Source organism: Haematobia irritans, chromosome 2 (assembly GCF_050003625.1).
Source record: "Haematobia irritans isolate KBUSLIRL chromosome 2, ASM5000362v1, whole genome shotgun sequence".
Classification (NCBI taxonomy): Eukaryota; Metazoa; Arthropoda; class Insecta; order Diptera; family Muscidae; genus Haematobia; species Haematobia irritans.
Genome location: NC_134398.1, coordinates 230417648 through 230436996, shown reverse-complemented (window position 1 = coordinate 230436996; position 19349 = coordinate 230417648). Strand labels below are relative to the sequence as shown.

The window sequence follows — 19349 nt, the reverse complement described above, 5'->3', positions numbered from 1 at the left end:
TTGATATGCTGGATATTCTACTTGTACTTAGGAAAGAGAGAGACTTAAAGCCAAAGGTTTAATAATTTTTCATCGATTTCAAAATTTTTCATTGGCTAATAAGTTCTTAATACTTGAAGGTTCTGCTCGAATTTACCTAAAATATGGTGAAAACAACTAAATTTCCCTACTCTAAATTGAAACTTGCAGAAAACGATGGGGGGTTTTAAATTAATATAGGGTACCAGAGAGAAGTTCACCAATGCGGTATCACAATGGACTGAATAGTCTAAGTGAGCCTGATATATCTGGCTGCCACCTAACCTAACCTAACCTAGGGTACCACCCCTTGTCTTACTTTTGAAAATTGTACTAAAGTTCTATAAACTTTTTTATTATTCGTGCACTGTTTAGGAAGTTCATCGTGCCCACGTTTGGTTCAAAGTATAAGCGGAGTTGTCGACTTTGAAGTGAAGATCATCCAGAAGCATTAGAAAAGCTACCCACGCATGGGTGGTGGCATCTTTAGACCGTACTTCTTCAAAGATGATGCAAATCGTAAGGCAACTGTGAATTGTAAGCGCTACCTTGATATGATATCCAAATTTTGTTCTTGTCCAAAATGCAAGAGCTTGACTTGGTTGACCTGTGGTTTCAGCAAGACAGTACCACATAGTTTACGTAATAATGGAGTTATTGAGAACACGGGAGAATTCTACCAAAAATGGTAAATGTTTTACTGTTAGGTAGATTGGTAGAATTATTGATGTTTTTTGGTACATTTTGCAAAATATTCCTCTCGAGGTACATAGAAAATTTTTCTAGAAAGAAAATTTTGAGACAAATTTTTATAGAAAACAATTTTTAAAAATTTTCGATAGAAATAAAATTTTGACGTAATTGTCTATAGAAATAAGAAATTTTGGCAAAATTTTCTATAGAAATAAAACTCCATTGAGTTTAGGGATGCCAGATTGTGAAGAGGCAAAAAGAGCACGTTCAGTTTAAAAAAAGGAGCACATATGAAAAAACAAGAGCACAATTTTTCAAATAAAATAAAAACATGAATAGTGTTCACAAAAATTTTCCAAAAACGGGATTCATAAATTATATGAAAACAATTCATAAAATAAAAATACCGGTTTTAAATTGACTACGAATGTGTACACAATATGAGGAATTTTTAATATTGAAAATTAAGTATACATATTTTTGTCATGTCAAAAATATGAACTTTTGCATAATATATCTGATCTGATTCCTAATGCCTGCATAATTGGTAAAAATATATGAACCCATTTATTAAAACCCGCATTAAAGTCCAGCCAGCAAAGAACATAATTATATAATTAATAATTATAATATTTTATATTATTTATAAATATAAGCACCAACGCTTCCAGTTTATATTGTTTTTTCGTCAATTTTTTTAGCAATAAATAATCTTCGAATCGCGACGGAGACTCAAACTGTACGAAAAAACTCAAACACACGTGTTGCTTTCAAAACATTATTTTCGTTTTTTTGTGTGTCGTATTATAGCTTGTATTGTATACACATGAGAGTAACTCTATGTTGTGGCTCACTCACGCTAAGAGAAAACCAGTATTTTTGATGTATTAAGTAAAGTTTCATTAATTTTATAAAACCGTCCCTATATATTATTAAAAAATTCATAATTTCATAACAAGGATTTACGAAAACAATATATTATGTAGGTGTACACATTTTTTAAAAAAAGTCCATAAATTTATAAAAATGTACACATTTATGTACAAATTCATATTTTATTTTTTTGTGTGTACTCTTTTGGCCTATCATTTTCAGGAGCACATTTTGTAAAAAAGAGCACATGTACTCTTTAAAAGAGCACGTCAGGCATCCTTAATTGATTGTGACAAAATTTTCTGCAGAAATAAAAAATGTTGACGAATTTTCTATAGAAATACAATTTTGAGAAAAAATTCCTATAGAAATAAAATGTTGAGAAAAATTTTGTATGGATATAAATTTTAATGAAATTTTCGATGGAAACTAAATTTTAACAAAATTTCTATTGAAACAAAATTTTTACAAAATTTTTTATAGAAATACAAAATTTTCTATAGAAATAAAAAAAAATTGACAAAATTTTCTATAAAAATAAAAAATATTGGCAACATTTTCTGTAGAAATAAAACTCCATTTAGTTTGACAAAATTTTCTGTAGAAATAAACAATTTTGAGAAAATTTTCTATAGAAATAAAATTTAGAATTTTAACAAAATTTTCTATAGAAACAAAATTTTATCAAAAGAATAATTTTCGTATGTAATTTTCATAAGAAGTTAACAAGACTCAAACTGAATCATTTCACTCTGCCAGATCTCACTAAAGACTATGGACATGTGTATTAGCCAACACTGAAACATATGTATAGTCAGGCTTGTGAGATTGGTGTCTGGCATTTTATTTTCAGTAACTTAATAGCATCAATTCCCTTAATATTCTTGTCCAATAAGCTCGAACAAATATTGTAATAATATGTAGTTCAAATGATTTGGACGTTAAACCAGCCTTTTTGTTTGAGAGTTTTTTGGTAAAAGTTTCTTCACATTTTAGTAGATTAGTTTTGGCTCGAATGGCAATCGGGAGCTCGGTAAATATTTTATTTAACGTTCGCGACTGATCGATCCCACGTCTAGATTGCGCGATTTAACGCTTTTTGACTATTTTTGTGGGGGATATGTTAAAGATCATGTCTATAGAGAAAAACCCGCTTCAGTTGTCGCATTGGAAGACAACATCGAAGTATTTATTCGTGAGATACCGGCCGATATATTTGTCAAGGGGGTGCCAAAATTGGACTAAACGGATGGACCATTTGGGGCGCAGTCGCGGTTAACATTTGCTAGAAATAATCTTCAAACATTCAATTATATGGACCGTACTATAGCTCTCAAAAAATCACCCTCTACTTAATTTCTCCGATTAAATCACAATGCACATGGACTGTATGTATTCCAAATTTAGGGGACTCCTGCAAGGAAAAAAGGTTTCTTCAGTTTCTCGGCCAAAAAGACGACCTCCTCCGGTTTATTTTTTATGTTAGACTGATGATATTAGAAACACCTGTAAATACGAAAATCTTCTTGAAACACCTGTACATACGAAAATCTTCTGTGCTTATGGACATTAGCAACCATAAATTTTGAATAAAAAATTTAAAGTGAATTTTATAAAAAAAATACTCCAGCGAGAAGATTGATACAGATATTTCAGAATTCATTATCGAAATCCTATTGCAAAATTACACTACACACTCAAGAAACAAAAAAGCGATAAATCAGCTTTCAAACCAAAACTGCCAACATAGAATGCGGAACAAGAGCTCTAATTTCAATCGAATATGACCCTTCGACTAATGACTAATGCCAGAGAATGGCAACAAGTGACTATTCGGAAATACGCTAAGCAATTTAAATAATTCAACAAACGCATGTCACTTTGTGCTTTTCGTGATTGGCTTTTTTTTAAATTTTTTTATCGATTTTACTTTTTTCGATAAATCAAAAAAAAAAAAAAAAAAGAGAACAACTTTCATGATTGAAGTTGAAATGAGTGCACAATACAAGCATAAATGCCACAGCCAAATAAATCAGGAAGTAAAATTTCATGTTGAACAGTAGCACCACAACAACAACAACACACAGGCGTTATGGTTTGTTGTTGTTGTGGTGTGGTTCATGTTATTGTCATTCTCTAGACTAGAAATTAGAATAGAATATGAGCTCTAATAACCAACTTGATGACCAGCAAGTGCATATGAAGTGAGCACAAGCTTGAATTCAGATGCCTTTCATACCAAAAACCAAAAAAAAAACGTAACCAAGACATACATTAAAACAAACTGCGATACCTTCTGTTTAAGGCTTTTGTTTTAAAATTACCGCTCAATGACAATGATTATTTGATGGTCACAATGAAAAATAATTGCTTGCATCTGGATATAATACACACACCCAATATTTCCATTGGCAAGCGTTGTTTAACGAGGTAGGGGCAGACAGATCTGTTACTAATGGGAAAAGTGTAGTAAAACCAGTGTGAAGGTTGCCTTTCGAATTTGGATCAAAAAGAAATATTAATATGTAATCGAAAATTGCTTTATTGTTTTTCAATCCCCATTAAGATCTATACACTTTTGCATTCGTTTGAACCAATAGTCGATGGATTGATTGAGTTATTCCCAAAACATGCATTCTGAACGCATCAATCGCTTCTTCTCCTGTTTATTTCTTATTTTGCTTTATGCGTACTGGAATAAAAAGACTATATGGCAGATGAGCCACAAAATGAGTTTGAGTGAGAGCTCGCATTGTGGTGGTGAAGAGTGATCCGTCTTCGGCGGTTGGTTTTCCTGATTTATTGGAAGACAACTGCCTGTTCTACGTTAGTCTAGTGGTACGATTGCGACATGTCCAGTTTTTCCGAAAAACATGCGATCATTTGACATCTGTTTACTTTCGGGCACATATGCGTAAATCCACGATTTATCACCAGTCACGATGTTATAGACGTGTTTTGAAGCATTGCGACCGTAGTTGTTGGAGCATTTCTTTCGACCAATCAACTCGAGCGATTGCTAAATTGTGTGGGATCCAACGCGAAAAAATTATTTTGACGGTCAAATGTTCATGCAATATTTAATGTATGCTGATCACGGTTGCCACTTGAGTCAAAAATAATCTACCAAAATTTTGGGAAAATTTTACAAAAAATATATTATTTAAAAAAATTTAGTTATTCATAAAGTTTTGCTTAAATTTAATTCTATAGAAAATTTTGTAATAATATTATTTTTTGTTGTTTATTTCTATAGAAAATTTTGCCAAAATTTTATTTCTATAGAAAATTTTGCCAAAATTTTATTTCTATAGAAAATTTTGCCAAAATTTTATTTCTATGGAAATTTTGCCATAATTTTATTTCCATAGAAATTTTTGCCAAAATTTTATTTCTATGGAAATTTTGCAAAAATTTTATTTCTATAGAAATTTTTACCAAAATTTTATTTCTATGGAAAATTTTGCAAAAATTTTATTTTTATAGGTTTTTTGCCAACATTTTATTTCTATTGAAAATTTTACCAAAATTTTATTTCTATAGAAATTTTTGCAAAAATTTTATTTCTATAGAAAATTTCCAAAAATTTTATTTCTATCTAAAATTGTCAATTTTTTTATAGAAAATTTTGCCAAAATTTTATTTCTCTAGAAAATTTTGCCAAAATTTTATTTCTATGGAAAATTTTGCCAAAATTTTATTTCTATATAAAGTTTTGCCAAATTTTTATTTCTATGAAAAATTTAGCCAAAAATTTTTTTTTATAGAATTTTTGCCAAATTTTTATTTCTATGAAAAATTTTGCAAAACAATTTTTTTATAGAATTTTTGCAAAAATTTTATTTCTATGGAAATTTTGCCAAAATTTTATTTCTATAGAAATTTTTGCCAAAATTTTATTTCTATGGAAATTTTGCCAAAATTTTATTTCTATAGAGATTTTTACCAAAATTTTACTTTTATGGAAAATTTTGCCAAAATATTAGTTCCACAGAAAGTTTTGCCAAAATATTATTCTTATAGAAAATTTTGCCAAAATTTTATTTCTATGGAAAACTTGCCAAAATTTTATTTCTATTGACAACATTTTATTTCTATAGAGATTTTTGCCAAATTTTTATTTCTATAGAAAATTTTGCCAAAATTTTATTTGCCAAAATGTTATCTCTATAGAAAATGTTGTCAAAATATTATTTCTATAGAAAATTTTGACAAAATTTTATTTCTATAGAAAATTTTGACAAAATATTATTTCTATTTAGTTTTGTTAGTTGACCTTTGGAATTTTACAATTTTGGTATTATTTGTTTGGCTTGAGGTCATGGACTAATGAAAAATGCAAACAAAAGGAATGCCTATGGGATCTCCTATATCTCCCATAGTCGCAGAATAAACTCTCAAAAAAGCCAAGATTTCTGACTAAATATGTTGATGACATATTTTGCATCATAGACAAAGACGAAATTGACAACACATTGACGACTCTTAACGCATTTAATCGACAACTTCAATTCACAATGGAATGTGAAAACGAAGGAAAATTGCCTTATCTTGACACAGTGGTTCAAAGACACAATAATCAACTAAGATTAAACTGGTACCAAAAGAACACAGCATCGGGAAGACTAATCAACTTTCACTCCAATCATCCTCGACGTATTAAGATCAACACTGCTACAAATTTTATAAACAGGGTTTTAAACATAAGCGACGTAAAATTTCATAAGGCTAACAGAAGAAAATACGACAGATTCTACAACAAAATGACTTCCCCAATAAGACAATTAGCGATCTTCTAAAGTACGTGAAAAATAAAAAAGATACAAATGATGACAAACAGGAAGGCACATCTATGGTTTTCAAAAAGATGACATATGTCCCAGGCTTCTCCGAAAGATTTGAAAAATCAAACATATACAACAAGGATAATTACAAAATGACCCAAAAATGTAACAAAACGATATATGACCTTTTCAGCAAAACTAAGACTAAGATACAAATGGAAGACAAATCAAATGTAGTATATAAAATAAAATGCGATGGGGACGAAAACAATCCATGTCCGATGGCTTATGTTGGCACCACTAAAACCCAATTAAAAACAAGACTTTCTGCCCACAAATCCGACCAAAAGATGAAAGACAAGCCCTTAGAGAACCACTGTGCACAGATTTACAGAAATCTAATACAAAATCGCAAACACAATTAAGATAATAAATCAGTTAGACATGGGCATTGTAAGGAGAAAGTCTATTACTTTGTAAAATGTAAATACAATTAATGTTATATTTTTGTTTCAAAACGTTGCTAAAGTTAATATTGTAAAATATTTAAATTATTACAATTTATAGATTATATCTCGCTGAAGATGACCACCGATGGTGTATCGAAATATCCGAGAATAGCAATATTTCAATAAAAAGTACTGAAAAACATTAACACCAGCATTTTTCATTAGTCCATGACCTCAAGCCAAACAAATAATCCCAAAATTGTAAAATATTATTTCTATAAAAAATGTTTCTCAAAATTTTATTTCTATTGGAATATTTTGCTAAATCTAACAGAATATAATGAATTCTACCTATCTAGCAAATAGTAAAAAAACTACCATTTTTGGTAGAATTCTACCCACTATGGCATTAGCGGGACCATGATGCTGGTCCCGCTAATGCCTGAGGTTGTCACAATCTCACAATATGTCACATGACGATCTTACAATATCAGTTGGCGCACAGCATCAATGGTTTCCGGAACAACTGATTTTAGACAATCTTCATGAAATTCGTCTTGGAGTGAACTTCGACGGAACTTCATCATCAAAAATTGAATTAAGTTCATCGATGTACTGCTGTTGAGTTAATCCAAGCCAAAAGTTATAAAGAATAATTGCAAGAAATATTGTACCCTTTAGATCCAGTTTTTGGGCGAGAGGAATCTTTTAAGTTGCATTCCAAAACATTCTTAGTACGTATAACTTCAAAAATGTCAAGCTTTACGATAGAGCAGTCAGTTGGAAAATTGCAACACTACACCCAAAAAAAAATTACTTGGATCCAAATATTTTAACCTTCCCTTAAGGATTTTGGTATTGATTTCAAGCCAAAGATGCTGCTTCTTAAAATTAAGGAAATTTTTTAGCGACCTATCTGGCTTTATATCTAGGACCAATAAAATTAAAATTAGGATACAGATCTCATTTATCAAATTTTCATTTTCAGGTACTCACGTACGAACAAATGTCAGTTTAAAAATTCAAATCATAACGGATACATCAACGTAAAAAAGGCTTTCTTAATTCAAAAAAAACAAAAGTTTAAACCAAAGACGCTAAATCCTCAAAATAGGGCTTAGCCTATATTTGAAGCGTTTTTATCTTGAATCAAAAGTTTCAATATTTCAGTTAATTTAAGGACAATTTCTTTAAATCAAAAATGTGTTTCTTTACTTTAAGGAAAATTAGCCTTAGTTCAAAGACATGGGACTTAACCGGAGGGACGCGAATTTACAAAATTTGTGTCCAAAATTTAATGAAAAAAATATTTTTGAAGCAAAGGCTATAAACTTTATTAAAATTTCATTATTTTAAAGAAATGTATCCTTAATGTTTTGTAAATTTCGCATCCTAAAATTTAATCTGCGTAATCTTTAATATCACGTAAATATTTTTTTCAGTGTAGGATTGCCCATAAAGATCTTGTTGGAAATTTTAACAAGATCTATTTTTGCCAAATTGGCATAGCCGAATAAACCTCTGCAACTTCTAGTACTCTTCTATTCTCATTTGTCCTTGTACTTTTCTCCTATTCAAGGATCACGGTTTACGGACCCTGTTTCCAAGATGAGGCAAGTTCTGCACCCCATCCTGACAACCAACCCATCATACATCCTCTTCCATTGCCCCTATTCGGTATAGCGTCCTATTATTATTCCCATGGCCTTTACCTGACCAATCCACTTCCAGGTGAATGTGAATCAATTCCACGATTTTCATGTCCTACAATCCACTTTCACCGGAATTTTCGTGATATCAATTCACTTGCAAAATTCTTGGTGAAAGTTGAATTATGTCCAAGATAAGTGTATTTCCATTTAAAAAAAGTACTCGAGTAAAAAATTTGAAATGTTTTATATTTAATACATGAGTTTTATTAAAACTGCGTCATTTTTAATTAAAAAAATAATAAATTAAAATAAGTCTATTGATTCCACTTATTTTGATTTCCGCCTTAGTGCATTTTTGGGTGATTTGTGCAACCCAGCTGGTTACAGAAAAGTTCAAAAAGAACGTGGAATTAAGAACACCAAATTTTCACGTTCGTGGATTTGACGTCAATAGTGGAAGTGGATATCGGAACATGGGTGTTAATGTGCCTTAATTTTTCTCTTACCTCTTGTCCAGAAAACCTGTAATGCGGATCCTACCGTGTTTTGAATAGTCATAGTTTTGCATTCAAATACACTAATTTTTCTATTTTCTCCTGGCTATTCATGTATATTTTCACGTTTTCAGACGTTCATCATCTTCGATCAACGATGAAACATTTATTTCCCTATCCTATATGACCAGGAGTCCCAATCTCTGAGGCCGTTTTCGTTTTCATAGTAGCTGCATGTCGAGGCGCCGCTATTCCGTCATTTGATGGATAATGGAAAGCTCACTGGCCCGCTTTTCTTTTGTTCAATCCCTTGCAACAAATGACATATTTTTTAAATTGTTGTGCCACCCTTTTTAACGTCTTGTGCCACTTTTTGATTAATCCTTGTTTTATTTTCATAATTTATGTAAATACTTGAATCTCACACAGGTTGTGCTTTGCTCATAGATCCACACCTCGTATGCAGCAAAAACTTATGCATTGATTTAATTAAAAGTAGAAGGAACTAAAATAGATTAAACATTAACTAAAACTATATGTATGTGGATTTTTGAAAGTGTTTTGCATATTTATTTATTTTTTTTTCTCTATTTGTTTGTTTTGTTAATTTGCTTTCAGACAAAAGGCGACGAAGCACGAGCTACAAGAAATAGAAGAGAAACCAGCAATAAAATAATGGTAATACAAAATATTTTTGTAAAATATATAGAGCTAGCCGCAGAAGCTGATACCATACAATAAACACATCATTCGTTGAAGCTAATAGGAGCACCATACACTAAAATAATCGTAAAAAACATTGAAGTTCATATTAAAATGAATTAAATAATGGCTATGATCAACTCTAAACCCAGATATTCTACAGCAAATATATAAAGCATTGACTATCTATGAGGTTCATCGTATATGCAGTAATGATTACAGTAACGGGTCAGTGTATGATTCAGATGGGGGAAAAATTAATCTCTTCGACATGCTTCAATTTTCTTTAACCTATCAGGATAATACGCAGTATCTTTAATGTTTCTTCGATCTATATAGGTGATGCATTTGACTTTGGGCGTTGAAACGCGTGTCTCTCAACATCCTTGTTGACTTCTTGTACGCTTTATGCCGAAAATATGATCCTCCTACGGCTAGGTTGTATTCCAAACATGTTTGGTGAAAAAGTTTCCCATTTTAGTTTACTTCTCCTGGGCTATGATTTCCCATTACATGTTCAACTCCCGTATTTATATTACCGACTCTAGTGTTCATTTATCCCGCAGTAATCATATACCTGAGGTGGCCATAGCTGCCGAATGTGACATTCTGACATTAGCAAGATGAGCCTGGGATGATGGAACCTCAGAACAGAGGGAAATAGAACCTGGATTGTATGCTTCATACGCGTTAACAGTCGCGTATGAAGCATACAATCCAAAACAGGGAACATTCCGTTTTGATTTTTCGTGAACGTTCCCGTTTCATTTTGTTACCGTCCGTTCACGAATTTGGCACAGAGATCCTACAGGTAGAAGTGCAATCTTACAGGTAGAATTGCATGCCATAACGGAATGTGCTAAATGGCTCGGAAATAACACGAGACCACAAAACGTGGAGATTTTCACAGATTGTGGAGGGAAATGAGGGTAATAGAAGTCATTAAAGTTCGAACGCGAGCCGTATTGGAATACTAAAGTATGATCCGCATCATATGGGTGTGGGACATGCCAGAAGAATAGGAAATGTAAAGGTAAACGAACCGGCGATAAGAGCTAGAACACATAAGGAAGTCAACTTAGAGAACCCAAAGTCAATAGAGGCAACGCGGGCCGAGTGGGATGAATGCGAACGGCAGACACAACGTCTTAAGAGCGACGATAATATTATGGGGTGACCTAGATAAGAACAAGTATATACGGCCGTAAGTTCGGCCAGGCCGAATCATATGTACCCTCCACCATGGATTGCGTAGAAACTTCTACGAAAAACTGCCATCCACAATAACAGAGCCAGAATTGAAATATGGAGTTCGCTTATATGGGGGCTATATACAATTATGAACTTGATATGGACCAATTTTTGTGTGATTGGGGATCGATTTATCTGAGGGCTATATATAACTATAGACCGATATGGACCTATTTAGGCATGGTTGTTAACGGTCATATACTAGCACAATGTCAACTGACTCGGATGAAATTTGTTCCCTCAAGTAGCTCCAAAACCAAATCTCGGGATCGGTTTATATGGGGGCTATGTATGATGTATGTATACGACTGATATGGACCACTTTTGGCATGGTTGTTATGTTAAATATCATATAAATACTAAATTTCAACCAAATCGGATAAATTTTGTTTCTCCCAAAGGCAAATCTGGGGATCGGTTTATATGGGAGCTATATATAATTATGGACTGATATGAACCAATTCCTGCATGGTTGTTGAATACCATATACTAACATCACGTACTAAATTTCAACCGAATCGGATGACTTTTGGTCTTCCAAGGGGCTCCGGAAGTAAAATCTGGGGATCGGTTTATATGGGGGTTATATATAAATATGGACCGATGTGAACCAATTTTTGCATGGTCATTAGAGACCATATTCTAACACCTTGTACTAAATTTTAGCCGGGTCGGATGAAATTTGCTTCTCTTATAGGCTCCGCAAGCCAAATCGGGGGATGGGTTTATATAGGGGCTATATATAATTATTGACCGATGTGGACCAATTTTTGCATAGTTGCTAGAGACCATATACCAAATTTCAGCCGGATCGGATGAAATTTGCTTCTCTTAGAGGCTCCGCAAGCCAAATCGGGGGATCGGTTTATATTGGGGCTATATATAATTATGGACCGATGTGGACCAATTTTGCATGGTTGTCAGAGACATTATACCAAATTTGGGGTCCGTTTTTATGGGGGCTACACGTAGAAGTGGGCCGATATGGCCCATTTGCAATACCATCCGACCTACATCAATAACAATTACTTGTGCCAAGTGTCAAGTCGATAGCTTGTTTCGTTCGGAAGTTAGCGTGATTTCAACAGACGGACGGACATGCTCAGATCGACTCAGGATTTCACCACGACCCAGAATATATATACTTTATGGGGTCTTAGAGCAATATTTCGATGTGTTACAAACGGAATGACAAAGTTAATATACCCCCATCCTATGGTGGAGGGTATAAAAAGACCGGAGAACTACACAAGTAGAGTAGGATGGCGGTCAGGACCGTAGGACCGTGAGAATAATGACGGGCACCACGAATTGAGAGCACATCCGAATAGCACCAGCAGAGGATGGGCATGTAGGGCATGCTTTGAGCATGATGATACTTTGGAACACTACCTTTGTCACTGTCTTGCTTTTAGTAGGCAAAGAGTTAAGCATATCGGAGAAGAGGTGATTTGGGACTTGGCCGAGCTTTGAACAGGTACTAGAGACAAATCGCAGAATTCAATACAGAGTTCCTGGAATAAAAAAGGGTACGACGGAAAGATGAAGTTAGAGCGCACAGCAAGCCGAATACTGGCTTAGGTGTATGTCAGCCAACTTGAGACAGTATGCTGGAAGGACGATATGGGGAATGGGGTAGGTTAGGTTGGGTATTGCCGTTTAGAACTCTTTCCCCCAATTTTTCGAAAATGTCTTCTAAATAGGAAGTGAACACCATGGTGGCGCGTGTGGTCAACATTTTGTTGGCCAGAATACAGAATTCATGTTTCATAAAGAGTTAGTAAAGATTACATCTCATTTCGCTGATACTAATCACTGATATATTCAGCCTATTATTCTCAGCCGTTAACTCGTATCCCCGGGCGGATGGAATTCGCCATCAAAATTTGGGTTATTCGTTCCTGGTTCTATACGTTCGGTTTTTGGTAAAGGGTTAAGGATTTCAGTTGCAATAAGGGTTAGCCTCAGTCAACCTCCAAACTTGTGACACAAGGAAGGTTCTATCGCCTTTTATTCGGTCTTCAGACCATCATTTGTGGAAACACGCATAGCTGCGGAAAGTCTTAGGCTGGACGTTGCTTATGAGTTGTAGGAGACCCTTCATTAGCTTGGGCCCCATTGTATTGAAGGGTATAAAATATTCATCTCCGTTCCATTTTATTTCTGTCTTGGCCTCATCGGTCATAATATATCTTCCCGATACTGTGGATATTCTATATTAACATATGAATGTACATTAGTCTACAGTGATGGACTATTCTAATGGTGGATGGTGTTTGCCATACACGACTTCGTATTGGTGAATGAAGTGTATGCATGTTTGTGTCATAAAAGTTCTGTTTTTTTTTCTGCCCGATGCATATTCGCCTTAAATTTCAAAACAAAAACGAAAAAGATAACTTCGACGACTGCTTAACAGTTTTGTTGCTAATGTTGCCATAGGTTTTGAAACTACCGATGCAGATGCTGGACTGGAATCCATTAAAAACATTAAAAACACTTTGTTAGGTGTGGTCTTGTTCTAGTCTAGAAAACTACTTTCATATTTTGTGAGCAGCAGCAGCAACGGCAGCCATAGTTGTAAACCAGCAATGAGCATTGCATGGCATGGGCATGGTTCACAAAACCAAAAAAAAAAATCTAAGGCAGCATCCGTACACCCGTGCAAATGGACCCACCACCAATGGACCAATATAGATCGCCAAATACCAATAGACTACATACACACACACACACACGTATATAAATATAACCCGATAGACGGACGGACGAAAATTTGAGACGCGTCGCCCTGTCCACCATGAATGGGGTAACATCGATTGCATCTAGTGCACGCTGAATTGCACTGAGTTAATAGCGTGCATGGCCAGTCCAGGCTTCTGTCAGCGGGTAAGCATAACAACATCCATGGCTGGAGTCTTTTGTTATTGCGGCTCAGTTTCGATAGAGAAGCAGCCAGTGGCTTAGGCGGCAGTCCACTCAATGATCCAGGCATATTCCTTTGGTCATACCAGCACATGCTGTTGTGATTTGTACGATGGCTTTGTTCCACAAAGAATTTCATAATGACCATTGTTTGCAGGGATATGACCTAGAAATGAAAATTCCTTCGAAAACAAAAAATTAAGAATAGAAAGAGGAGCACATGAATGGAAGAATTGTGGAGTAGAAATGACACAAAAAGCTTTTGCAATAGCATAAAATATCAGTTGAAGAAAACGGCGAATTTCTACAATTAAAGGCTAGGGCACGTCCTGCAATAAGACATCCTAGACCAGTACAGCCGAGTCTCATAAAAGCTGAATGATGTGGCCATGAGACCATCGGCGGAAATCCAAATCCATCCCGAACATATGGGCCAAAAGGTCCATCTGCACTTTCATTTAAAATTACCAAAACTAGCGGCGTTTAACTCGTACTTCCGGTTGGTATGATGCGGTTGCGTTTTTCGCAAGCAATTTTATCTTTCATTCACCATAGCGATTTTTACCCAGTCCCATTCGAAAGCCATTTCTTAATGGGCTTTCGCTGTTTGCTGAGGTATACCAGTGATCTTTCGAGATTGCCTTTGGGATTCGATCTTCAATTAAAACGACTACTTAAGCCTTAAAAACTTTTAGTGAAAAGGTTTCTTCAATTTGTTCATCCATATGAGTTTTTCTCCGTGATGAGGAAAACATGGATTGTGATACTAATGCCCGTATTATTATTTATTATCGTCCCTGCTCGGGCGCCATAACAGGGTTTTACGGCTAAGGTAGATAAGTGATCGTTCAGAATTAATGTTAATGATCCATTCATTTATTCATACGTGTACAGATGCTGGCACGTGGGATAATCGGTTGGTATGGATGCTAGAAAACACAAAAAGGAAGTATGATAAAAATTGGCTTCGACTATCGGACGGCAATGGAAACAAGTCAAATTTTGATTAATTCATGCTCGGGCCGTATTTTGTGCTAGTCAGCAAACATTTAATACCATAAAGCACACAAATGTGAGTGAGTCAACCCGCTTGTACGTTCAAAATAATTTTGTTTAAAGAACAAAATTTTTTGTTACTTTATAATGTAGATCGGACTATCTGAGACTATCGGTGGATAATCCATAAAAATTATAGGTCTCCGTCTCCCGATTAGAGGTGTGCACGTGAGTAATAGTTTACTCATGCTCACGCACACTCACGACTGAAAAATCATACTCACGCACGACATTTTTTGGTAGGACTCATGCACACTCACGAAAAGAAAATTTGTCCTCACTCACACTCACGCACGAAAACGTCGTGACTCACGAATAATTTTATGATTAATTTACATTACCTAAGTGTCTGAACAAATAAGTATTATTAAAATCGAAGGTGTTATTAAACTCTTAACATCCCAGGTGTCACTAAAATTGTAATTGAATTTAACTCTTAAGCGTTTTATGTTGGTGAGCAGGAATATTTTCGTTAGTGTAATTCGTTACTCACGCACACTCACGAAGATATTATTTTCGTGACTCACGCACGACATTTTGTTGTCATGAACGTGACTCACGACTCACACACGAATCACGAAAATTTTCGTGAGTCACGACAATTTCGTGTCACGTGCACACCTCTACTCCCGATTAAGATAAATTGCCTTGGTCTATGAATTCAATCACTTCAGCTTTGGAAAACTCTATTCGTTTTTTCTGACGTGAGACTCATCAGGAAGTTTGACCGTCATAGCCCTCGGTTGTCGCGTCATCACTACTTTCCTCAGAGCTATTTCAACACGTCCCTGTCGGCGCGCCAATGGATGCCACTGTAGAAAGTAGATAAACCTTCAATCAAAAAGACATTTTAATCCTTAAAATCTTGAATCCGATTTCTTGTATACATGTCAGTGTTGCGGTTGTTAGTACTAGGGACCCTGGTATTATTATTGTTCTCTTCCCTGCTCGGGCGCCATAAAAAGGGTATACCGCTAAGGTACATCATCGGTCCTCCAGCATTAATGACTGTTAATGACCCATAAACTTTACAATGCCCTTCATTTATTCATACGCGAGCAGATGATGGCAAGTGGGTTTGTTGGTTGTCACGAACGTCAGAAAAGACAAAACGGAGTAACATAAGTTGGCTTCAAATATCGTTTGGGCGGATGCCAAAGGAAAAAAATCGGATTTTGTTCTTATATGTCCTAAGTAAGATAAATCCACTTGGTCTATAAACGCAATCATTTCAGCCTTGGATGGAGAACTCTTGATTGATTTGAATTGAGACGCATCAGGAAGTTATATGTAAGGAAAAATTCTGCCCTCATTAGGTGAGGTTAGGTATAGTGAAAGCCCGATACTTCAGGCTCAATTAGACTCTTCAGTCCACTGTGATACCACAAGTGGTGAATTTCTCTTTTATCAATAGACGTCGAGCCCGAACAGCGTTTCATATTACGGCGTAACCACTTATAAGAGAAGTTCGGTACAAATAGAAATGTCACCAGCATTAGTGAGTGGTGATAAACCGAGAAAACTGCCGAAGATGGGATTGAGCCCATGACCCGGTCATGCTAACCATTACCACACGGTAGTTCGCCTCATTGCGTCCATATCCCCTTCTATCGTTTCGTGTGTTAGGCCAACATTGCCCTCGTTTGCGCGTCCTTGTTACTTTACTCAAATATATTTCCCTGCCCGCACGTCATTTTGTTCTCATTCATGATAACCTTTGAGTTGGCGATAGTGGACATGAAGCCATAAAAAATTTGATGGAGCGAGTTTATCAAAAAAATTTAAATTCCTTTCCTGATTGTTGCCATTTTATTATATTGTGAAGAAAACTTCGTGCATAAGGACCAAAATTTATTTTTTTTTAATGCCTCTACGGTGGCCTTACTTCTAGGTTCTCGTGCCTTGACTAAAATCCGCTTGATTGATTATCAAGCTTTTTTGTTTGATAAATCTTGCGACATGTATTCACGATATCATCTGTGCCGTACACTTTGATGCATAATACCTATAAGCTTTTTTGTGATTGGTGTTGTTGTATTTTCAGGCGACATAATTTTCGTTGGCCGATTTATCATTGATCTCCGTAGTATGACTTCGACATGTCCCTGCTCGGGCGCCAATAATGTTGTGCGATGGTGTCATCTTAATTGATTCGGCTTCGTTGATTAAGTTACATTGGTAATGGGTTCAGGATTGTAGATTTGGGTTCGTTCGATTTGATGTAGCAGATAAAAAAAAAGATAAGACAGTGCATCGTGGCCGATTTTAATGGTCGATCTATTATCAAAGGACGTAAATTGTACACAACATACAGACGAACATACTGATTGAAAATGTTTAGTTATGTACATATTCAAAAGCAATGTCAAAAGGATACCCTGTTCCTGATCGGGCGCCAAAAATGCTGTGATCCTTATTAATTCGTCTCCGTTGATCAGGTTACATTGCATGGCGTTAATTGTTTTGGAATCGTACAGAAAATTTGGATTCGTTTACTCGGAGTTGCTGATAAGAAAGCACACCATGAGCAATTTTACATTTACATTAGTCCCATTATTACAGGATGTACAGACAGACGTCGTTATGTCGAATTGTTCTCTAGGGTTCCAAACCGAATGTCAAACTTATTCTCATCCCATGGTGAATGTTATAAAAACTAAACTAGGACCATTTGACCTCTGACATTTACTACCAACATACACACGATCAGGGTCATCCGATTAGAGCTATGTTCTAATGGATAAATCCATAAACAAATAATCTTATAAAATTAACTGACACTTGGCAGCAATTTAAATGGCTTAAATTATAACATTTCGAAAAAAATTACACACCCATTTGTGGCTGATAGAAATCTGAATTTTAGAAAATAACAAAAAACAAACCAAAAAGATTTGTTTTTCCAGCCGTCAATAATGAATTTCATTTGCTTGGCTCTAGAAAGGCTTCAATGAAGCAGGGAAGCTAAAGCGTTTGTAATGAATACAAATTCCAACATGAATTTGCATAATTTGGCCAAAACCAAATTCAAGTCAGGGGCGTTGTATGGAGATAATCAAAAGAACGACCAATTGTTCAGATATTTGTAACCTATACCATAATTCCCCCTTCCGTTCCCCAGCATCTCTCGCAAGGCTCAAACATTTACCCCTTCCACATACCTTAATACTCCATGAGTACCACCTTTGGGGATTTTGTCCAGTCATTGTGGTCGACAACAACAACATGATGTCCATATATCCGTGTTAAATGGCCATTTAAGATTTTCTGAATTTAGATTTTTCAGATTTCTGATCATTAGAACAAACATCGTACAGACACACACCCCTAGCAAAATGCTGTAAATTCCACATGGAATCAGCCAAACAGCTGGATCACATGTTATGTGTGGTGGTGGTAGCCACAATGCTAGTCGACTGTATGGCTAACAAGCTTCCTGTTTGCCAAAGCTCTCGCTTGCACCATTTGCCAGAGTGTGAAGTTCTTGGTTGGCTGTTGTCGCCCATGTTCGCTTTGTTGTTATTGTTATTGCATGTGTCGCTCCACCAGCTGGCGGGATCAGATGAATGGATCAACGGTCGGCCGTTCGGTCGATCGGTCATGTATGGACAGACTTATGACCGCAGCAAAATAAGTAATCAACTCGAGCAAATACAAAAAAAAAACAAACGCTCTGATCATTCAGCCATATATGAAATATGTCTACGAAGTTTGCGGTGTGACGGTTTGTATGTCATAACATTGTCTAGGATTTTTTGTAACGCATTTATATCTAATTCGCACATAAATAGGGTTGCCATTACACCCCAAAAAAGTATTAATATTGAATTCCACAATAGCAACGGATTGTGACAAACTTCTGAACTTCGCACACCCAAAGAAGCAAGCCTGTGTACGAATCTGGAATGAGATACCATTTCATTCGTTGCTACACAGGGAAAAATAACACAATTGTGAAAATTGAATATTTTCTTGCTTTTTTAGAAGATAATATTTTATGATGTTCCTTAAACCTTCGGAATATCAGTTAAGCTTCGCATGTAGGTCCCATATATGTGTTGGCGTTTTTTTTTTTCTTGTCATCGATAGACATGCGAAAAACCCCTTTTGGCAACCCCTTGGGGGATTTGGCGTGTCGCTAAAGTTGCTGTTATAGTACTTAAATATCAAACATTTATCATCAATAAATGTGTGTTTTACAAAATTTTTATTTTTGCCGTAAATGAAATTGTAACTTTTGTCACTCTGATTGAGGTATTCCAAAAAATTCACACTTTTTTAATTTTTTAATTTCTATACTCTTTTGATATTAAAACTTTGAAAGATCTACAAATTTACTGGAATACAAATATAAGAATAATCTATATTACCAAAGTTTTCCATTTTGATGCCATTCGAATTCTCAAAATGAAAAAGGTTCATAAGATTTTATCCCAGACCTAAGCTATGGCG

General features: G+C 35.1%; 1 protein-coding gene across 1 annotated transcript; it reads left to right on the top strand.

Moving 5' to 3' along the window:
• Positions 1-666: 666 nt before the first annotated feature.
• LOC142225325 (uncharacterized) lies at positions 667-6793 on the top strand. The gene is made up of 3 exons (XM_075295099.1): positions 667-706; positions 6037-6278; positions 6320-6793. The coding sequence occupies exons 1-3, from the start codon at positions 667-669 to the stop codon at positions 6791-6793; spliced, it is 756 nt and encodes a 251-aa protein (XP_075151214.1).
• Positions 6794-19349: the final 12556 nt, after the last annotated feature.